We start from the raw sequence: 22787 nt of genomic DNA on the forward strand, positions 1-22787 counted from the left end.
CTCATTAATATAGTAACCACCTTGGAGGTCATTGTGAGAAGTGACCCTGCACAGTCCTCGCTTGTGGGTCCGGCACAGGGTGAAGACCCCAGGGTACAAATAGAAATAGTCATTTCACTGCTAGGGAAACTGAGGCACCAGGGTTTGAATGTCTCGACTCGGGTCACTGTGCTCAAAAATGGCAGGACAGGGATCCCTCCCATCTCTGTGGACTGGAGACCGACCACACGCATAGACGTGCGTGGGCACACACCATCCCCTCAACTCCTGCGGCTGTCGGGGGAACCCCATCTGTGGGCAGGCCCCGCCGATCCTGACGTGCAGGCACACCAGTGTCCGGCCTGACCCTCCCACTCTTTCCCAGTGTGGGCCAGAAGCAGCTCCTGTGTCTGGCACGGGCCCTTCTCCGGAAAACCCAGATCCTCATTCTGGATGAGGCCACGGCTGCTGTGGACCCAGGCACGGAGCTGCAGATGCAGGCGGCCCTCGGCAGCTGGTTCGCCCGGTGCACGGTGCTGCTTATCGCCCACCGCCTGCGCTCTGTGATGGACTGCGCCAGGTACGCTGCCCTAACCCGCCCCCCCGGCCCCCGCCACCCCCGCAGCGGCAGAGGAAGGCAGCGGGGTTCAGAGCTGGAGGGGCGCTGGGATGGGTTAGCGAGTGTGCACGCTGCAGGAGGCGGAACTGATGCCAGGAGGGGAGTGGAGGGAGGAGGAGGCCCAGGACTCGGGCCCCGCAGAAGCCTCCACCCTGCTTGTTGGCATCAGGAAACCGCAGGGAGGGCCAGACTCGACCCGGGCAGACACCCTGGGCTTTCGGCGTCAGAGTGACCAGGGCTGACTGGGCTGGTAAGAGTGGCTCGTTTCTCTCTACCCCTGCAGGGTGCTGGTCATGGACAAGGGGCAGCTGGCGGAGAGCGGCAGCCCGACCCAGCTGCTGGCCCAGCAGGGCCTGTTTTACAGGCTGGCGCAGGAATCGGGCCTGGTCTGAGCCCTCAACCCTCACCTCATCGTACCTGCCCAGAGAGACTGCTGTGCCCTGGGGGTACACGTGACCCAGGGGCCATCGGTGGCACCACAGGGTTGGGTCTAGACCCTTCTGCTCTCTGGGAGGAAAATGGCCGAGAAAGCAACCAGTCGTCACAGACCCAGGAGGACACAGCAACGCCCAGGTCGGTCTGATCAGGGCTCATCTGGCCCCGTCCACCCCGGAGCTGAAGTGGCCAGTGGCTCTCCACACTGGCTGCCCAGGGGCCGCACCTGAGAGACTCAAAAACCCACCCATGCCGGGACTCCTCACCAGACGCTGAAAATCACCATCCCCGGGACTGGGGCTGGGCCAATGGAGTGTGTACTTTCTTACAAATTACCCCCTTTATTTTGAGATGGTTGTAGATGGACAAGCCATTTTAAGAAGTAATCCAGAAAGTTCCCGGGTAGCTTTACTCTGTTTCCCCGAATAACATCATCTTGGAAAACACAGTACAACATCATAACCAAAATATGGACATTGGTACCATTGATTGATTCTGGTCAGATTTTCCCACTTTTGCTTGTATTTGTGCACGTGTATGCATGTCTGCACATGTCACATGTGTTTCTGCACAGGCTCTGGCCTTGCCACCACCGGTTGGGCTGGTGAACGTGTCCAGTACCACCAGGACCGCTCTGGTCGCCATATCGTGACCACACCCGCCTTCCTACCGGCTGCAACCACACGGTGATGCGCTCTCCATTCTGTTATGTATTTTTAAAGCTCCCCACAGGATTCCAGAAAATTCCACACCTCTGGCTGCGGTTCCTCCCCCCTTGTAGATGAGCCCCAAGGAGCGTCTTGGCTGAGCCAACACACAGGCCACCACCCCCAGCACCAAGAACAGGCCTGCCCCCACACCAGCACATTGTGTGCCAAAAACAAGACTGGCGGAGCCAGGGACTGTGGGGCCCCCCACGGAGAGAATTTGCTCAGGGTACACCTTTCATGTGTGTGAAAGACCAAATTCCAGCTTTTGGGGTGGGGCAGGGTGGCAGGGTCAGGGGAGGCCCGCAGCAGGGGGACCAACCAGAGTGTCTGTGGGAGACCGTTGGAAGCCGAAGGTCCATGGCGGATGGGCCAGGCTTGCTTCCGTCCGGGGCCAGGACCAGCACCACGCGCCATGGGGCTCGGGCCTATTTCCCTCAGCAGTTGGGAACCTAATACAGCGGGGCTAAAACTGGCGGCAGGCGCGGGGCAAGAGGGACAGAGTCTAAGACAGCCAAGCCTGAGGTCACGCAGACACACAGTGGTGAAGGGCGGCATGAGAAATGGGTCTCCGCCTCAGATGAACTTTCTGGCAGCCCAGGGATCTTCCGTGACCTCACGACGTCGCTGCGGGGATCAAGTTCGTACGTGGAAGTGCTCCAAGCTGAGCTGGGCCCAAAGCACGGGCTCAGTCAACTTCTACCATTCGTGTCAGTGCTGTTCTGTTGGAGGCCCTCCTCGGGTCCTCTGTGGGGCAGAGGCCGTACACACCAGGATGTTTTTTTAACCAATCGCTATTGACTTGGGGCTGGTAATTCTGGGTCATGCGCTGTGGAACATTCAGCAGCATCCCTGACTTTTCGTCACTCAATGCCAAACCACTGTCCCCTCCAGGTGTGACAAAGAGAAGTCCAGACGCTGCCAAGTGTCCCCTGGGGGATCAGCCACAGCTGAGAGGCACCGGGCTCACCCAGCCCAGCGGTCATCCAGATACACGGACTGTGGCTGTTGTGGGCGCGTCCGGAAGGGCCTGGGGACGCCCCCCCCCACCAACCTGTCCCAGCCAAGTCACAGGGACTTTCTGCTGGTCCAGCCAGGGTAGGGTTTTCAGCCCAGAGGAAATGAAATCTAGATCCAATGGCAGCTTCTCCGTCCCTCTGCCAAGGTGTGGCCATCGGCTCATTCAGTCGCCTGCCAAGTGGGGTCAGAGGGCTGCATCCCTTGCCTGCCCCCAGTCCGGCCTCCAGAGGGCCGGCCCCACCATGGCTAGGACCTACCAACTCTGTTTTGGCAATATGGAAAATGAGGCCCAGTTTGCAGGACCTGCCAAGGCCACCCAGCTGGTGAGCGCCTGGGGTCGGGGAGGTCTGTTCTGGGTCTATTTACAGCCCAAGGCATCATGTGGGGGTGACTGCCCAGCATGGAACGGCAGGAGGGAACACGATGCAGTACTTTGCTTGGAGTGGGGCCCCTGACATCCAGGCAGGGTGACCGCAGGCCAAAGTGGCAGCCGCTGTGTGTTTGGCCAACGCACTCAGGGTCATTTGAGGGCCACCAGGGCCTCTCTCAGGGACAGAGTGGCGTGTGTGTCATGGGAGCAGCACCGAGGAGGGTGCCAAGGAGCGCACAGCACAGCTCCCCAGACACCATGCTCAGGGGGCAACACCTGCAGGGAGAGCCACGTTCAGACCTGGGCTCAGTGCCCGGCTCGGTCGGCCCTTTACCCTCCTGTGTCCCCCTCACGTCACAGCAAACGCTCACCAAGCCCTGTCCCGACGCCCGCCACAGGCTTTCAGGGAATCTCTAAAACGGGGGAAGGAAGGCACCGTGGTGATCAGCCGAAGAGGACACTTTCATGAGGCCCCTTTTACAGACAAGAAAATGCACACAGAGCGTAAGCAGGGATCCAGAGCCCACATCTGGAACATCAGCTCACTGACAGCTGAATTCCACTCGGGCATCTCCCCCAGAAGGGAAGGAATGGGCTCTTTTCCCTCTTGAAACAAGGGATTTGTTCCCATGCGTTCACTGTGACTCCCAGCCCCTGGCACGGCGCATAGCATGTGGGAGTGTTCGATAAAGGACGCCTGCAGGGACGAATGGATGGACGGACCGACCGGTGGATGGATAGGTGGACTAATGAGTGAAAGGCATCACCATGTAGGACGGGGTCCTGAGGGCCAGGCAGGGCACTGGGTGCTTTGCCGGGATCGGCTTCCTTCCTTGCACCTACCTGGCCAGGCGGACACGATGATCCCGGCTGTACCCATGAAGGAACTGCAGCTCCTGAAAGGCACGTTCTAGAGGCCCTGATGATGTCACATAGGGCCCAGGGCCCAGCACAGAGAGCTCAGTCTTGGATTGGAGAATCTGTCGCCGGCCTTGAGCAATGTGCTCGGGGAGGGCATTCATTAAGGAGTAAACCGATCAGAGCCTTGCTCTCTGTGAGCTGCCACTGTGAAAGAAACGGGAGCGACCAGCCATGCTGATGTCTGGGGAAGAGGGAAGACCCGAGGGCGGGACCGAGCCCCGCATGCTGGAAGGGCGGCAGAGGGGCTTTGTGGCTGGAGGGGCCTTCGAGGTGGCTGGAGGGGAGCTCAGGGCAGAGGTCGCGGGAAGCCGGGTTGTGGAGGGTAGCTGGCTGCTGCCAGAGATGGGGACCACTGGAGGGTTGGGATGGAGGGGTTTTTAAAGGCACACGATGTTGCTGGGTGGAGAACAGACTATACAGCGGGGAAGGAGAGGAGAGGGTGGCCAGGGCAGCAGGGAAATCGCTGAGGTGGCTGTCACAGGGGCACGAGGGAGGGACCCACATGGCAGCCATCAGAGGGCTGAGAAGTGGTCAGATTCTGAGTGCTTTGCTAGAAGGTGCTGCAGGACCCACACGGGAAGCATCACTCCAGGTCCCCGCTCCCCCCTGGCCTGGGGTCCCTCTCCCACGGGAGCAAGGCTAAGCACCAAGCCTAGGGCCTGGCACCCAGGAGAGGCCCCCTTGCTCCTTGCACAGCACGGACCCACTTACCTGGACGAGCGGGGGAGCAGGCACCCCTGCCCCAGCCTCAGGGCTTTTGACACCACCCCCTCTGAGACTAAGGCTGCATGTGTCCTCCTCTTCAGGAAAGAGCGAGAGCTTGAACCCAGGCCCATGAGCCTCCTGAGGACTAGTCACCCCACAGAGCACACCCACAGGAACTCACCAGGTTGCACACTTGGGATTCCTGGTTAGGACCTGACCCGGGACCCCACCTCTAAAACTGACCTGACCCCCCATGTGGCACGTCCAAATACTTCCCTTCTCAGGGGAATAAGCTGACCAGCTCCTCTGCTGAGCACGTTCACGCTCCAGGAGACACAAAGCACTGTTGGAGGGCAGCCCAGCAGGGCCAGGATGCCCGCTCTGTGCCATTACTTGGGGCCTGGTTTCAGGGTGCAGCCCAGGCTTGCTCCCCAAACACAGCTGGTTCTTCAAACTGAAGACACTGAACACGCCAGCCTCACTTCCCTGCAAGCCACAACTCAGAAACCACAGAACGACCACAGGGGGAGGTACTGCTCTTCCTTACACACCCCTGCATCTTCCAGCTTCCTTTGCCCTGGGGCTGGGGCCAGGTGACTGACTCTGGCCCATGGGCTGAGTGGAACGGACTTGTGTCGCTTCCGGTTTGGGGCATGAAGAACAGGGATGCGTCATCCTGTGCCCGCTTTCCCCTGCCCCGCAGTGCCGATCTCCAGAAGCTGGCCCTTGGGAGGTGATGCTCTAAGACCGTAGTAGCCTAGGTCTCTCTGTCGCTGCAGGGAAGACAGGGACCGGAGAGAGGCATCTGATGCTCACCAAAGAATGCATGAGTGAGAAATTACCCTGATGTTCCATTTCCCAAGAATTCAGCACTAATTTGTTCTCATAGCCTAGCTTACACAAAGGGATTTTCTCGGTTAATTTTGGCCACGTGGGACTTTTGCCTGGCTTGTGTCTTACATGACTAAGGTCGTGTGTGCCACCCACATGCCACTGCTCATCGCCATAACAATCCCACAGGGCAGGTACGATCAGGCCTATGTAACACACGCAGCGGGGGCACCGATGTCCAGTGACTTATGCGAGGTCACACAGCAAACCGCAAAGGCAGGGTTCGAGCCCAGGCTCTGTCCACCGGGCCAGGCGGACTCCCCACTAAGCCCCGCCTGCTTCTTCACCCCTCAGGTCCGTTCCCGAACAAGGGCTCCCACTGGAGACAACGGGTTTGCCAAAGAGAAAGAACAGAAGCAGGCAAGAGGGTTACCCCGTCCTGACTTCTGAAGGACATGGCAGAACACTCTGCTAACGCCCCAAAGAAAACAGAACAATTGTTCAGTAAGAAACAAAATATTTTTTTTTTACTGTAAATTATTGCAAATGTTCATGTTTCCAGTGTAAGTCATTAGAAAAAGATCCCCAAGAAAAACTTGGTTTATCTAATGTAGAAGAATGGTATAACTTACAAAAAAATAAATATATATTCCACCTTAAAGAAGGAAGGTGCTTCTCTGGGTGTGAAGTCAGCAATGTAATTCATAGCGAGTATGAATCTCGGAGCAGCAGTGACCTTCCTCTGCGTTTTGGGTCTCGCTCTGGTCTGAGAAACCACGAAGGACTCTGCTTCTCCGTTTTCCTCCCGGAACACGTGGGCCACCCGTCACCTGCCGGCTGCTGTGGCTCCTCCCTGGGAACGGTGTTCCTCAACCAGCACCTCTTCCCAAGAAATTAAAGTCTTGAAACTGTTTTCCCCCTTGGAGCACTTAAAGCCAAAAAACCAAAAAAAGCCACAAAAAAAAAAAAAAAAAAAAAGAAAGAAAGAAAGAAAAGGAAAAGCAATCACTGATATTCGTGAATGGGTCCTTTTCTTGTCCCGGAAGAGACTCAGTCACGAAACGTCAAGCTCTCCAGGCTGCCATCCTTCAAGCTACCCAGAGGCCAGCGGCGAGGAAAAAGAAAAATTCTAACCACACGGAGGAGACTCAACGGGGCTCTTTTCAGCCCCGACCGGTCCTACCTGGCAGGTACCTAGCGCTCTTGGCCTTGACTGTTTCATCACCATCGGCAGATCTTCTCCCTCGGGGACTAGAGCAGTAAAGCCTTCCTAGCCACGGGGAGAAGGGGGTGAGGAGAGCGAGGAGGAGACCGGCGTGGATGAAGAGCCGAACGACCAGGCTGGGGAGCCGGTGCTGACATGAGCCCTGGGTCCGGACGGCCCAGAAGTGCTGCCAGGTCCCGTCGGTGAGAAGTCCGTAGACATGGAGGCAGCCCCCCGGCCTGGGAGGCGAGTACCGGGGGAGCAGGGCTGAGACGTGGGGTCCCACGTCGGAGCGCCTGGAAGACCACATGGTTGGTAAGAAGAGTGTGCTTGGCCCTCAACGGATGGCCCCTCCCCTCCTACCTGCAGCCCTAAAGAGACCGAGCACGCCGGGGGGTGCCGGGGAGCTTCTCAAAGACAGAACCCGTTGACTTTGGCTGGAGAGTCCTGAGGCAGCTGGCTGGATTTGGTCGCTAGCGTATTTTATGAAACCACTTTCTCTGGCAGCTTGGCTGCCGAAACCTCCCGCCGAGCACCGAGAGCAAGAGCGTGCGTTCCTGGGGGCCTGAGAACATCTGTGCATCTCGCAGGGCAATGGAGGCAGGGGTGGGAGGGTTCTGGGTGGGCTGCATCTCTGTGTCTCTCCTACTTCTTCATGGCCAATTCCAACTTGGGGGCCAGACGCTGGCTGCTTTGTGTGTTTGGTTTGTTTGTTTGTTTTCTTCTTTTTGGTTTCGGTACACAGGAGGTCTGGGTTCCCAAGGATGGTGCCGCAGTACATCATCCCCGGACGCCGGCGTCGTCGGCCTTACAGCTCTGACCAGATGCACCAGCTCCAGGGCTCACACCAGGCCAGCATCTTTGGCCATGCTGTAGAAAAGACCTCTCTGCTGTAGGAGGTCGGAGGGGTGGCCACACTCCCGGATCTCTCCCTTGTCCAGGACGATGACCCTGCAAGAGCAGCAGACACAGACATGAGGGGAAAGGAAGGGGTCAGCACCTTGTGCCCCCAAGAGCCACCCCAACAAATCCCTGCTCTGGGTCAGGCCCCTCACACCTTCTGTTAGGACTGCTGCAGTAGCCTTCCAACTGGCTGCCATCCTCGACCCCTCCTGGTCAAAGCCCTGGGATGCTTACCCCAGGACAGGCTCTCTCACTTTCTCTGCTTCGTTCCCAGCACCATTAGCTTTGGTGTGTTCAAGTGTCTATTGCCTGTCTCTGCACCCAGCCCCCGAATGACCTAGAAGATCCTTCAGGCAGGCTCCTTGTCTGATACTTCCTTGCTGAGTCCCCAGTGCCTAGAATAGGACTGAGAATGAGGCGGGCACTCTACGTGTATGTTGACTGAATACATGACGGAGCGATGTCAGAAACACCCAAGGGAAAGAGAGGGCTGTCCCTCCACACAGGACAGTGCTGAACAAACGGGGACACCCGAGGACCAGAGCATCACCTCGTGTAGTCCATGATGGTGTTCAGCCGGTGTGCGATAGTTAGCACCGTGCAGTCTTCAAACTGCGTCCGGATGGTCGACTGAATGAGGTTGTCTGTTTCAAGGTCCACGGCCGCCGTGGCCTCATCCAACACCAGGATCTTGGTCTTCCTCAGCAGAGCCCGGGCCAGGCACACAAGCTGGCGCTGCCCAACGCTTGACCGGGAGAAAAAAACCAGGAGACAGAGGGTCAAAACCACCCCGACCCTGAGCCCAGGCAGGAGCTGGGAGTAGAGAGGCGACACTAGGTGCTGCTGAGGCCAGAGGAGCCCGGCTACTCCCCGATCCCCACGCCCGTACCCTCAGCAGACATCAGTGACTGCTTGGGATGTTCTCGCCGTGGAGCTAGAGTGGGGCTCTCGGCGTCATGTTCAGAACAGGGCTCGGAGGGGAGCAGCTCTGCATGGGCGGTGTGAAGGGTAACCAAATGGCCCCGTATCTGTGCTTTCTTTGGACCCTCCCCACTGACTCCGGACTCAACCACCTGTCTTGCTTTGGCTGATGGGATGCCGGCAAACGAGGCCAGCGGAGGCTCGCAGAGGGACTGCCCTCCGGGGTCCGCTCCCTCCTGTGCCTCCGCTATCGCCGTGACCACACACCTGGGCGGGTCGGCTGGAGGACGAGGGACGTGTGGAGCCGACCCGATCTGCCCTGGCGGACCCCCAGCCCCGTGAGTGAGCTGAGAACCGCAGGGCCGCCTGGCAGTGACCCCCACCAAGGGTCTGAAGCGTTGAACACATCTGAGTTCGGTGGGTGGTTGTCACAGGGACAGATGAGGCACGGGGGACGCGGGAGCACGACTTGGGCTCCCTGCGCCACCAGGCAGTGATACTTCAGTTGCTGGGTCGTGGGGGGCATCCTGGGGATCCTGGGAGAGGGCCCAGGGCAGCGGATGGAGCCTCGGAGAGCTCAGAAATTTACTGAGCAAGAGAGAAGCTTTTCAATAGGCGAACAACTAACAGTCACACTCCATCGACTAAACCCGGCGTGAAAGGAACCACACTGGCCATCCTGGTTTTATACCTCATGCTACCATGGGCCTGGACTGAAGCCCACTTTACAGATGCTGAAACTGAAGCGGCAGGAGGGGAAGAGAAAATGGCTCATCCATGCCTCAAACCTAGGCCTGACACAGATGCAAAAGGACAGAATCTTCCAACACCTCGATGGAGGCAGAGCTGAGGAGACCCAGTCAGGGCCTCACACCCCGGCTTCTTACCTCAGGTTCTCCCCGCCTTCCGCACACTCGTAGTTCAGCTTGTCAGGAAGGGCGGACACGAAGTCCTTCAGGTGAGCCAGCTCCAGGGACGTCCACACTTCCTCATCCGAGTACTGGGTGAACGGGTCCAGGTTCATGCGGAGGGAACCCGAGAACAAGACAGGGTCCTGTCCGGGGAGAAGACAGCGGACGGCAGGTGAGGCTCACGTCACGATGCCTGCACCCGGCGCCAACAGGCGCGACGTGAACAGCTCTGGCCAGAATCGCTCAAGATGGGGTTCCCAGGGTTCCTCGGACTCGCTATTTCCAGAGATGTTAGTAAGGCGGGGGGAAGATTTGGAAAATCCTGGGTTAAGTGAAATAAAATAAATATCTTTTGGCAAAACTTCCCGGAGTCTCCAATACATGGAACCTTCTGACAGGGAGAAGCAGCGTAGATAATTCCTAATCATAAAGTACTGTGGATTCCTCCCCACTCCCCGCCTCCAAAGGAGCATCTCATAAGAAATTTTAGGGAAAACACCACGACAAGGCAACACGTGAGAGATTCACACCTATAGAAATCGGTGTGGAAAATTCCTATTTCTCTCCTGGCTCTTAAGAGCCTTATTCTTGTCCTGAGTGGAGCCAGCAGGAGTGAAGGAACGATGCCTGGTTAATTCCTGCTGTGATTTATACGCTAAGGGGAGATTCAGTGGTGAAGAAACAGTATCGGTCCAATGAGAACAGTGAAAATAATAAAATAGGAATATATTTACGTTTGTCCCCAGTACATATGTACATCACTCTCCCCGCCCCCACTCACTCCCTCGCTGCACCCGGACCCCACCTGCGGGATGATGGTGATCTTGAAGCGCAGATCGTGCAGCCCGATCTTGGCAATGTTGATGCCATCGATAATGATCTCCCCCTCAGCGGACTCGTTGATCCGAAACAAGCCCAGGGTCAGGGACGACTTCCCGGCTCCTGTCCGCCCCACGATGCCAACCTGTGGGACAGGAAGGGCCCAGGGTGAGGTGGGGATGCTGGTGTCTGGGGGTTACCCCTCGCCTGCTCCCCACACAGGGCCCACATTTCAGATGTCTGCCCTAAAGCAGTTCGGTCCTCTGGTCAGCCCCGATGTCCACCACACAGCTCTCCCGGTCAGCAGCTTCCCAGGGCCCCCTTCAGGGCCAAGAAGGGCTTCCTCCTCTACGCCACCTCATTTTGTAAATTAAAATATTTGGTTCTCTTGATACGTTAGTACAGACCTCCCAAAGAGACAGGGCTCTGGCAGAAGGGATTTTCAAGAAAGCCCTTTTATTTTCAACTCTAGGTAATGTTAATAATCGGGTATTTCCCCCATACGGTTTTCAATCCTTTGATGATGAGTTCCCCATCCTGAGCTGTCCAGCATCTCAAAGACTCCGGCCGACCCCCCTGCACACCTCCTCCCTCTAGCCTGGCTGCAGGAGCCACAAGAGGTGATGGACAGGACCCAGTTTCTACTCATCCTCTCCTCAGGAAATGGGGCTCCCTGCTCCGTGGCCAACGACTAACATTCCTGCCATCCAGCTGCACCTCCTCCCGCCTCGTCGGGGCTCTTGAAAAGCAGGCTCCCTCCAGCCTCTAACAGGAATGTCACACAGCGGAGTCTCGTGATGCAACGTAAGCCACAGAGCCTCCGCGAGAACACCACCCGCTCTGTTCGTCCCCTCGGTGTAAGTTAGATTTCTCATGGGAACGAAACATTCTGAGCCTCAGGGTAGGAACGGTTTAGCAAACATGTATGTTCAGAGGCGCCTGCATGGCTCAGAGGGTTAAGCCTCTGCCTTCAGCTTGGGTCATGATCTCAGGGTCCTGGGATCAAGCCCTGCTTCGGGCTCAGCAGGGAGCCTGCTTTCCCCTCTCTCTGCTTGCGTCTGTCTACTTGTGAGCTCTGTCAAATAAAATAAATAAAATCTTTAAAAAAAAACACATATGTTCAGAGATTAAAGAAACTCTGTCCTCTGGCAGACAGCCAGGAAGACCCTTCATCTGATTCCTAAGGAGGGTCTAAAGGTCTCAGAGCCAGGACATCTTCCAGAAACAACTTGGGACTAGGGATATATTCCAGAATTCTGACAACTTCACATGTTCACTAAGCCGTCCCTAGTAGTGACGATGGCATCTTTCGATTCTAGAGGTGGCAAACCCAAATGCCCATGGGGGCCAAGTAGGCACGTAAGTGAGATGGGGAGGGGCTGGGTGAGCTGGGAGGTTCTCGTCTTGTCTAGAAAGAACCAGGCAGGGAGTATAAGCCCCATGTTGCTAGATGTTCGATCTTTCAAGAAAAGCAGGAAATGAGGGGTGCCTGGGTGGCTCAGTCGGTTAGGCATCCAATTCTTGCTTTCGGCTCAGGTCATGGTCTCAGGGTCATGTGACTGAGCCCTGCAACCCCCTTAATACTCTCCCTCTGCCCTTCCTCCCACCAGCAGCGGACATGCTCACTCACTCACTCACTCACTCAAAAAAAAAAAAAAAGGCAGGAAATGGATCTTTATCTAAGACATACCAGATTCTTCAGTATTTGCAATGTATTCAGATTTTTCAAAACTTACCTGCGGGCCTCATCTAGCTCTCTGCTGACAGTATGTAATGCGGCTGGGACACTCTAGCAGCTTCTGCTTCCACAAAGCCCCTGCTAGAAAAGGCCACTCAAGCCCCACGGAGTTGGACTTTGAGAAACCGGGGAATCGATGTGCCTGGCTGCAAGCGACGCCCTGCTGTGAAGGGTCAGGGGACGAGGCGCACCCACCTTTTCCCCTCCATCGATGGTGACATTGATGTTCTTGAGAACCAAGTCCAGGTTTTCTCGGTAGCGCAGGCCATAGTCTCGGAATTCCACTCGGCCCACCTGAGGCCAGGTGCTGGGTGGAGTCATCTCCGGGACTCGCCAGGGAGCCTGGGGGGGTGGTAAGGAGTGGGGTGTTGGGGAAGGAACCTTAGGAGTACAAGAGAGCTGGCGATACATCCCCCTCTGACCTCCTCTCCCTCCCCGGGCTCACTCTGCTCCCCACGCACCTATGTGCCCTGCTTCTGGGCCTCTGCACCCTCCTCAATCTCCCCTCTGGGCTTGCTCCCTCAGTGCTGATCTCGGGCCATGCAGAGCTCGCCCTGACTCTGTGCCCTCGATCCCCAATCCTGCTCAGATCTCCCTCAGACCACGTGGCACCTCCTACCACTTGAGGTGTGCTTTGATTTGCTTATTCTGTTGTCCATGCCCTCTGGAATGTCCACCACATGCGGACGGGTTGGTTCACAGTTCACTGTCACACTCCAGCCCCCTCAACCCGCCACAGCACACAGCAGGGGCTCCATGAATATCTGTGGACTGAATCAATGAAGGAGTGGTCCTCTCTGACAGGCACAAGGGTAGAGGTTTTACTCTGGGTGCCTCCTATATTCGGAAGACAAAGCAATGTCTAATGCTTTTAAAGATGACTATCACATGACCTCATTTAATCCACTACAGTCCCATGAGTGGGGTCCTTGCACATGAGGAAATGGACACAGAGAGAGTAGGTAACTTGCCCAGGGTCACACAGCCCTTATTTCTGAAGAGTTTCTTAGCTAAATTCAACACTTCCTAAGCACTACAACTGGCTATGCTCGGGGCCAGGATCAGGGGTAGCTTCGGCGAAAATGAAGAACAGAGAGGATGAAAGAGAGCTTTCACCCTTTCTCCCCCATAAACTTGCTATATTAAATTTTTTTTATAAGTATATTTCCCTTTTATAAATTTAGGTATATCAAGAAAGAGGGTAAGCTGTAAGAACATGGAGGGCACTGGAAGGAAGTGGATGGAACTTTCTAAAGGGAAAAGACAGTCTATAAAACAAATAAATAAATATTTTTAGTAGTGGTAAGACCCTGGATGAGCTCTACTTTCTTTTATATTTTTCAAATATGTTCTTATCCTAAAAACATAAAAATAATCAAAAGAAATAAAAACATGGCACTTGTTAAAAAATAAATTTCATTTCATACTTTACATGCTGTGAATTATATCTTATTTATTTATTTTTTTTATATCTTAAAAATGTAAAAAAATACCATCAGTATAGTGGGAAAACCCCTGGTGTAATACATACTTATTTCCTCAGGGGGCGCTCACACCATCCTGAATGATCCTCTCTGATGAAGGGGGACTGGGCGCACCTGTCTGAGAGCGTTAAGGACAGGACAGTGCTCACCTCTGTGAGATCTGTCTTGAGATCCCTCAAGACAGTTTACCCAGGGCCATGGTCTCATTCCCAAGGGGCACGTTCTTGGGAGGCAGTGTGCCAACGGCACAGAAGCAAATTCTGGGTCGGCCATTTACCAGTCATTTAATTTCAGGCAAGTAACTTAACCTTGTGCCTCAGTTTCCTCATCTGTAAAATGGGGTCACAAAAGAACGGGAGTTACAAGGCTACAGAAAGGTTGTATGAATCATTCCATGTCAGATGTGTGCTTCAGGGCCTGAGGCCCCTCTGAGGGCACAATACAGGCCGCTGTCATTACAGGTGGTGGCAGGGGCAGAGGTGTCTCTCTAGGCATGACTGTCACTATCATTATGATCACTACCATCGCAGGCAGAAAAAGGCAGTTACTGAGGACAATGCAGCACTGAAGTCCGGACACTGGGGTTCTACTCCCAGCCGTTCTGACCACATGTGATCTCGGGTCAGCCACTTTTCATTCCTAGGCCACGCTTTGCTCCATCTATAAAATGCAGACCTTGGTTGAGTAAGTGCAGGGTTCTCCAAACTTAGGTCAATTCCTTCCCACCGTCATCATTCTTACAATATGCATGCACTGGGCCTCTGGTGAGTGAATTTCCACGCTCTGAATCACCTCTTTGGTACTCAATTCTTAAACTTCAAAGAGGAAACAAATGTCTCATTTTCCCTAACAGCAGCCCCCCTCCCCCACAAATACATGACAAGTAAGAGAAGACGATTCTTGTTGAACAGAGGCTGCCTGCAGAAGGCACGCAGGCTATGGCTCTACGGATGGTCCGGGTTAAGTCACACCGAAGAGGTCAGGAGAGGCCAGGCCGGCTGCTGCCTTTACCTCCTTCTCCGTCTCTGAATACTCCTTCAGCCTCTCCACCGCCACGATGTTGGTCTCCATCTCAGAAGACATGCGGACCAGCCAGTTCAAGTACGTGGTGATCTGTGGGTGAGCTTCTACAGTGAGTGCAAGTGGCATTCTCTTTGGGAAGTAATTACGAATTACAAAATGCCCTAGGTAAAATAGGTCCCGAAAACATGAACCTCACATACTGCTACCACCCGGACGGGCTACACTGTGCCTTGTAAGGAAACACATTTCAAGTCATCAGAAACGTCATCAGAAAATATTTCGAACCAGATGGTAAAAGGAAAATACCACGTATCCAAATTTGGGTGCCCAAATGAAAGCCGTGATGGGAGGGCGAGTCACAGCCAGAACAGCATTCTTCCTGTAGCTGGGGACACCCTGGCAGGCCATCACGGGCTTTCTTGGACTCAGGGGAATCCTGGCCACATGCCTCCCTTCCACCCCAGCACCACTGGGTCACTGGGCTTCTCAAATGCCGCTCGGCCTCCAGCGGCTCCCCCAGCTCCTGCCCGGATTCAAAGCAAAGGCCCAAGAATCCAACAACTGACTCCCCCAAGAAGAAAATCCGAAAATCTGGCTGAGAGCACCCCCCCTTACCTGCAATGAATACGACACAGATAGGCCCACCAAGCCGGCGCTGAGACTGTGCCTGTGCCTGGAGATCACGGCGAACAGGGCAGCGAACAGGACGATACAGTTGCCTACACACTCCAGGCGCACGGCCAGCCACCTGCACGCAGACACACAGACGGACAGACAGACACAGAGACACACAGAGACCTGGAGTCAGCTTTCCAGAGTTTCCGGTTTCTGGTTCATGTGGGCGGGGTGGGGGTCACGTTGCTAACTGCCGTAATTCCCCGAGAGTTCCCGAGAAAAGCTCGGGAAGGGGAAAGACGGCCGAAGGGACACGGCCTCGCTACTTCCTCAGTAATCCGACAACCCCAGGGATCAAAAGAGATTTCTTTAGAAGCCGACTTCCCAGGAAAGTGAAGCTTTAAAATATACCCACATACACCCATCTTTAAAATGATGTCCGGGAAAATTCCTAAATTCCTAAGAAGTCATCAACTGTAAGAGGCACCACTGATTTAAAATAAGCATGCCTTGGGGGTGCCCAGCTGGTGACCTCACGGAGCAAGATCCATGGAGTGTGCGACTCTTGATCTCAGGGTCGTGGGTCCGAGCCCCACACTGCGTGGAGAGGTTACTTGAAAATAACCTTCTCTTGGTAGGGAAGCGGGGAAGGGGAGAAAAGCTACTATTTTCAATGTTGCTCTCATGTTCCCAGAGCCACATCATCCCCCTTCTAGACATGTTAAAATGGATTACTTCACCTTTGGAAGCATAAACAGATATATTACTGGTTTAACGCTAACGTCTGTAAGATATCACAGGGCGCTAGGAATAGTAATATTTCAAGGCATGAAGCACCTTAGGGAGAGACAGGGGTGTTGATCTTTTTGTCACATACGGCCCTTCCGATTCCCATGACTGATCTTCCCGGGTGTGTAGCTTCTCCCAAAGACAGAGCCAGATGTGACCCAGGCTCTAAGAATTCTGCAGGGAAGGAAGGGTCTCCAACAACTCATGGTCTCCTAGTCTTACGTTACAGGTGATACTGTGTATGACGGGGCTGACGGCTGGTTAGGATGGCCAACTCCCAGGGTGCTGCCACCCCCTCCCAGAATCTTCTATATCACGTCTCAAAACACGTATGAGGACAGCAGTGAGGAGGATACCCTTTTAGGGATCAGCAGCTTTTCTGAATTTAGTCAACAAGGAGTAAACTTCCGTCCCGTCTTTTCCATTGATGTTCTCCATTCGCTCATGATCTGCTCACGGCAATTTCACGGGGGCCAACCTAAGACTGGGGAATGGCTTCCCATGCTCATCACACAGGGGTACGGTGAGGGTGATGCCCTTCGGCCGAGAATCAGGACACAAAAATACTGGCGGAGTCTGCCCATCCCGGGCGATCTTACATCATCAGGACAACAGCGAACGGGTAGTTCGGCCGTGTTTCCTGACTCCAGGACAACGTGGTCGCGGCCCTCACTCAACGCTTGGAGCTGAAGCACTCCCGTCCGCTCTCAGGGGTCGCTGCGTCCTGTCCTCCCGCCCGGTGGGGAGGGCCCGAGCCTGGCTTCACACCCTCCTCCTCCAGGAACGAGGGCGCAGTTCTCAGGCCTCCACCTGCCCCCGCAAGGCCGCGCGCGCCCACCTGTTGGCCACGATGCTGGGGTAATAGGCCTTCTGGTTCTCGTCCACCTTCAGGTCGCTCTGGCGGATGAAGCGCTCCTGCTCCTCGAAGGCGCGGATGACGCTGACGCCCAGCAGGGTCTCGTTGAAGTGGGAGTACACCGGGGAGCGGCTCACCGACTCCAGGCGCTTCAGCTGCCGCGACGAGGCCACGTAGAACCTCTGGGGGAAGAGAATGGACCGGGCAGTGGGCAAAGCTCCTCTCATGCTGCCGGTCCCCGGAGCTGCGCTGGAGAAAGCCTGGACTTGCACGATACCTCCGGGAGGTGGCATGTGGGTGCTCGCCGCATGCACAGAGGTGACAGTGACAGCAGCTAATGTTCACGCAGAGCTCACCCTCCTAGCACAGTTCTTAATTTTTTTTCTCAAAGATTTTACTCATTTATTTGTGAGAGAGAGAGAGCCCACATGCTGGGGCAGAGGGAGAGGGAGAAGCAGGCTTCCCGCTGAGCAGGGAGTCTGTCGCGGACTCGATCCCAGGACCCTGAGATCATGACCTGAGCCGAAGGCAGACCCTTCACCGACAGAGCCAGCCAGACGCCGCAATCCTAGCACAGTTCCAAGTAGTTCCAGAGATCGGCTCATGGGACTCGGACTGGAAATCCGGCAGGCACTCATTCCTGCTGACGCTCAGTAAACCAGAAAGATCGCTAGGCTCTCCCCTCAGGTCACGCGGCTACCAGTGGCCGAGCTGGGGTCTGGCCTCAGAGAGCCCGGCTATGAGGCGCAACAGGGTGCCTGACGCCACTCATCTCGGGGGCTGGATGGCCCCAGCGGTGGGCTTTGGGTACAGGTTTGGAGGACATCCAGGCCTCCACCTGACCCCGTGGGCAGACGCCCATAGGCTCTGCTCCTGCCCTAACCAGACCAGACAGAACAGAAGCAACTCGCCCCGTGGACGCTTCGAGGAGCCATGCACAGAGCGCGGCCTGGTCCTTTGAGAACACTGAGTTCTCGTGGCCTTGGTCTGCCTGTCGGTACACACAGAACCGCGTCCCTGTTCCAGAAGTGCTCAAGATCTCATGTAAATGCAGCCGCCCCACAAGCGCTAGAGCCAGACAGTTGAGCAAGACCCAGAAACACAGGGTGGCCAGGGACAAGGCCTCCCAGCCTCCCAGGGCCGCTCTGGGGTGGGGACCTTCCACAGAGAGCAGGAAACCTGTGTGGGGGGCTCTGAGGTCAGCAGCTTCCTTCCAGATGGCAGCGCACACGGTAACTGCCACTCACACCTGGGTGGCCTTCGGGGCCCTGACAACTCTGTCGGCTAACCCAGGCCCACGCCAGGCCGGGCGGTCCCAGGATGGTGGCTCTGCCAGCCCCTGAGGACAGGTCAGGTGACAGCTCACTGCCATGAACCAACTCCGGATGCCTTGGCCCTGCGGGATCTGCCCCGTGACCGTCAGCCGTGATGCCTCCTCCCTCTGGCTTTCTTTCTAAATATCCCGGATGGAAGTCATTCCCGAGAGTCTTCCCTGTTCAACTTATCCCACTTATCCTGGGCTCAGAATTTTTACAACAGAAAGCTAACCTGAGATGTATTTATGTTTAAACTCAGTTTTTTAAAAAAAGAGCAACTGTTAGCTTCCCTTTGAAGCTCCATTCCAGGAGACGTAATTCACGCCCCAGACTCACTCATTCTTTCAGAGACCAAGGGCCTGGTGCTTGTGGGTAGGAGGAACGCTCAACACGCCCCTGCCTGAGACATGCGGCGCCTTCGGGGCTAAGCTGTCGGACCTGTGGCCGGGAGGCTTTCACGGATGCCGAAACAGCTCACAAACCAGAAATGTCTCCTTTAGGCAACAAGGAAGCCCCAACACAATTCCACATTGTCCTACCTCTTGCATCACCTTTATATAAAAATGACTTGCTTCTGAATTAAAATAGTAATGGATACCCATTTAAACGCTGGGAAGGGGATGATACAGATTAAATAAAAATTAAATACCCGGGGTGCCTGGGTGGTGCAGCCAGTTAAGTATGCAACTCCTGGTTTCGACTCAGGTCATGATCTCTGGCTTCATGGGATCGAACGCTACATCGGGCTCTGTGCTCAAGGCAGAGTCTGGTTGGGACTCTCCCCCCCTCTTCCGGAGTGCCTCCCCCCCAGTCTCTCTCTCTCTAAAATAAATAGATAGTTTAAAAAAACCCCTGTATTACATCCTTTACTCTGAAATTTATTCCAGTCTCAGTGTAAAACCTTTAGATCTTTTCTGATGAGAGAGAACGTATGTACATCTAAAACCCACTTTTTCTTCAAGATACAGCATACATTTACATTACACTGGAAAATGCACCCAAATCTCCACAGCTTGGTGAATTTTATACTTAGTTACACCTGCACACCCACTACCTGACCAAAATCTACAACATCTCTAGCATCCGAGAACGTTCTTGAGACGTCTGGGTCAAAAACCCCAAGTTGTTTCTCGTTTGGGGCTATCAGAAACCAAGATGCTAAAAATATTCTAGCACCCTTTTTTTTTTTTCTGGATGCATTCTCATTTCTTTTGCATATACACTAAGAAGAGAGTACAGCTGGGTTGTAGGGTAAGGATATATTTAGTTAAAAGCCATTAAAGAAAACCACACTTGGGGCCCTTCCCCACCACTCACACACACACTCTCTCAAAGAGATATGTGAATCTTTAAAAAAAATTAAAAATAAGAAAATAAAAAAAATTCTTTCATAATCCCAGCCCTTAGAGACACAATATTTTCCTTTTGCTGTTTCCCTTTCCAGCCATCACACGTGCTCTATGCCTGCTTAGCTGTCATGACAGGGCATATACAACAGGACCCTTTGCTGAACTGTCCTTGTTGTTTAAAAATAATACCAACGTTATACCAACAGCATCTCCCTCATCGTCCTGCTCACGGATAGCAGATCCCATCACAGAATGGCTGCACAACGGCTCAAGGTCCTGCTGCCGGCAGCTGTGTGAGCTGCTGTAAATGCACCAAGTGGCCCGTTTGGTTCTTCTGAACTGGGTGCCTCAGGGAAATGCACGGCAAGGGTATGAACAAAGGTCATATTTTTTGCAAATGCAGCAGATCGAAGTTTCTAAAAAAGCTGGCACCCGTTTAAGGATAACACAACGAGGGTGCGAGAACCAGACTCGCTTGCTGTGGTTCCACCTGCGTTTCTACTCCCCAACCACTGGGCCGCAACGTGGTGGAGTGTGGGGGTGTGGCGGGCTGGACCAAGGCCTCTGGACCTGGCACGAGCAGCCACAGTGCAGCCTGAATATGGAGCGCTTCGCAGTTCTCACTCCTCCTCCGGGCTGCAGTCATTAGGCTCCCATCTAAACAACTAACCCCTGGCAACTGTGCTGCTGCTAAGCTTTTCAGGGCAAAAAGGGGCAGTGCAGCATTGCGGTCACCAACACAACAGAGAGACGTGAGTTCGCACTCCCAGCTCTGCCACCAGGCCCTCGACATGCTCATCTACAGCTGCAAGCACCGTTTATGCTGCAGTAACCTAAGGGGCCACAAGGACTCGGCGGTCACATGCTCCCTTGCTCTGTTCCCTTTCCTTGGTCTTGTTTTCTGAACTACAGATTGATGGCTGGAGCTTTAGCAGCTGCCGTGGGCCAGGAGATCAACTTAAGAATGAAGGCTTATGTGAGGACGGGAGAAGAAAAAAAAAAAAAGCAGTGATATTAACAGTCCAGGATAGTAAGAGACTTACTGTACCAGCCCTGAACGGCCCACTTCTACATTTCTACTGGGAGAGAGAAAGACAGATGTCTATCCTGCTTAAGGTGCTATTGCTCACATCTCCACTTTCTGCAGGGGGCTTACAACCTAAAGAATTTCATAACACTCAATTTTAATAGTAGTATAATTGCTATATGCTATTTTTGTTATAAATTTTTATAATTTATATATATATATATATATATATATATACACACACACACACACGCTCTGATAGGTATTTAAAGTGGACAAAAACAAATCCAACCTTCCTCCAGGAAATCCCCAACAACTCCAAGGTGGGGAAATGGTCAGGTGAAGTGAGCCCTTAGCTCACACGGAAGTAGCGTACACAGCAGGGGCCCTCCTGCTCCCCGAGACCCCACCTCTCACCTGGACGAAGAAGTAGATGAGGCCCAGCGGCGGGATGATGATGGCGGCCATGGGCGTGGCCAGCAGGATGATGATGCAGGCGCCGATGACGTTGAACAGGGAGCCCATGAACATCTTGATGACCTGCGGGATCATCGAGTCCACCGTGTCCAGCTCCTTGGAGAAGCGGTTCACCAGGTTCCCGCTGGGGGTGCGTTCGAAGAAGCTCATGGGGGACCGGAAGACGTTGTGCAGCAGGTCCAGATGCAGGCGGCGGGAAGCGAAGATGCCCCCGATGGAGACCACCATGGAGTAGCCGAACACCGAGATACCTACAAATACTCTCACGGTAAACACCGCGATGGGACACGGGCCGGGGGCAGGGAGGAGTGGCCGTGCGGACACAAGCTTCTAAGACTCTCAGCTTCTAAGAATGACGACCATGACGAGGAGGACAGTAGTGCCTACTGTTTACTGAGGACTCACTATAGATTCAACACTATGCAGGAGTTTTACGTGCATCTACTTCTCACACTGACTCCATGTAAAGCCTCTTAGCACCCATTTTACAGAGGACACTCAAGGTCAGACAGGTGAACTCCTTTGCCCTCGACAGAGTCAGCCAACTGGCAGCAGAGCTGCGGTTCTGATCCAGGCAGCTGCTCCAAGGTCATGCTGATATTCCCTGTCCCACACTCCTCCAGGCCAGTGCCATGCAACAGAACTTTCTGTGATGTATTTCTAAAATGGGGGAAACGGTAGCTGCTACCTCTCGGCCCTGGTCTGCAAAAACCCACAGAAGTGTCCAGAACATAAGCAGACACTGAGGAAGGGCTCATAGCGGCTGTCACTATTAATGCTGCTGTGTTTGGGGACCTTAATGGGCCCACAGGAAGGGTAAACAGGGTTTCTCAACTTCATCATTGCTGACATTTAAGGACAGATCATCCTCTGTTACGGTGGCTGTGCTGAGCACTGCGGGCCGCCCGGCGACATCCCTGGCCTCTGCACGCCAGGAACACCCCCAATCAAAGCGGTGATGGCTCTAAGGACCTCTAGACATAACTAGATGTCCCCGTGGGACAGCATGGTCTGCACCGAGAACCACCAGACTGACCCAATTCCCACCCTCAGATGGCACAGAGAAGCCCACAAATTAGAGTCTACAGAAGCCCCTCGCAGAGCAACAAGGGGCAAGGGGGCATTGCCTGCCAATGCTCCAGGGTGGGTCAGGGGGGCTGCTGTTCTCAACTTTGCTCATCTGTGAAATGTGCATGTCAAGAGCATCTCTCCATCTCCTAGGGGCCCGTGAAAACAAAGCACTCAAGAAATAATCACTCTGTAAGTATCTGAGTGTCTGCTAAGGGACAGGTACTGTTCATGCGAGTTTGGCTTAGTTTGAGGGGTCCAGAAACACTCACAAACGGGGAGACTAAACTCCATAATAAGACATGGAAGAAACCGTTCCAAGTGTTCAAATTGGCCAGGGGAGGGGCCCCCACCTTGCGAAATGCCCAGGGCTCCATAGACGCTCAGCCGGACTTTAGTGTGCTCCTGGGTCCCGTTGACGATGGGGTCATCGGTCCAGAGGCTGAGCCAATAGTTAGAGGCCAGAGCAGCAACGTGGTTACACAGGAAAAGGAAGATGCTCAGAAAGGAGATGAAAAGTCCGATCGCCTTCATGTAGTCCCAGTACACGGACAGCTTGACCTGCAGAGCAGGGGAGAGAAGGCTTCTGCAGGTGCTCCCGCCACCGCACCCCCGAGGGCAGGCACTCCGGCAGCAGCTGGGCCATCCTGTTCCCCCGACCCCTGCCTACGCTCGTACTCATGGCACATCCCCGTTAGTT

At 54.5% G+C, this 22787-nt stretch overlaps 2 protein-coding genes across 2 annotated transcripts in view; one reads left to right on the forward strand and one right to left on the reverse strand.

Annotated features, from left to right (window-relative positions):
- ABCC6 (ATP binding cassette subfamily C member 6) overlaps nucleotides 1-1427 on the forward strand; it is a 45183-nt gene extending 43756 nt beyond the window's left edge. Inside the window, exons 30-31 of the mRNA XM_032326778.1 lie at nucleotides 365-559; nucleotides 882-1427. Of these exons, the coding sequence (XP_032182669.1) occupies nucleotides 365-559; nucleotides 882-990 (304 nt within the window). The 3' untranslated portion in view covers nucleotides 991-1427. The remainder of the gene's footprint in view (nucleotides 1-364; nucleotides 560-881) is intronic.
- A 6051-nt stretch (nucleotides 1428-7478) lies between these two features.
- ABCC1 (ATP binding cassette subfamily C member 1) overlaps nucleotides 7479-22787 on the reverse strand; it is a 127052-nt gene continuing 111743 nt past the window's right edge. The window contains exons 22-31 of the mRNA XM_032326777.1: nucleotides 22441-22648; nucleotides 20960-21270; nucleotides 16833-17032; nucleotides 15206-15338; nucleotides 14579-14680; nucleotides 12279-12425; nucleotides 10332-10490; nucleotides 9503-9669; nucleotides 8245-8439; nucleotides 7479-7742 (exon numbers count right to left, since the gene is read on the reverse strand). Of these exons, the coding sequence (XP_032182668.1) occupies nucleotides 7634-7742; nucleotides 8245-8439; nucleotides 9503-9669; nucleotides 10332-10490; nucleotides 12279-12425; nucleotides 14579-14680; nucleotides 15206-15338; nucleotides 16833-17032; nucleotides 20960-21270; nucleotides 22441-22648 (1731 nt within the window). The 3' untranslated portion in view covers nucleotides 7479-7633. The remainder of the gene's footprint in view (nucleotides 7743-8244; nucleotides 8440-9502; nucleotides 9670-10331; nucleotides 10491-12278; nucleotides 12426-14578; nucleotides 14681-15205; nucleotides 15339-16832; nucleotides 17033-20959; nucleotides 21271-22440; nucleotides 22649-22787) is intronic.

The sequence above is a fragment of the Mustela erminea genome, chromosome 20 (assembly GCF_009829155.1).
Source record: "Mustela erminea isolate mMusErm1 chromosome 20, mMusErm1.Pri, whole genome shotgun sequence".
In the NCBI taxonomy this organism is placed as follows: Eukaryota; Metazoa; Chordata; class Mammalia; order Carnivora; family Mustelidae; genus Mustela; species Mustela erminea.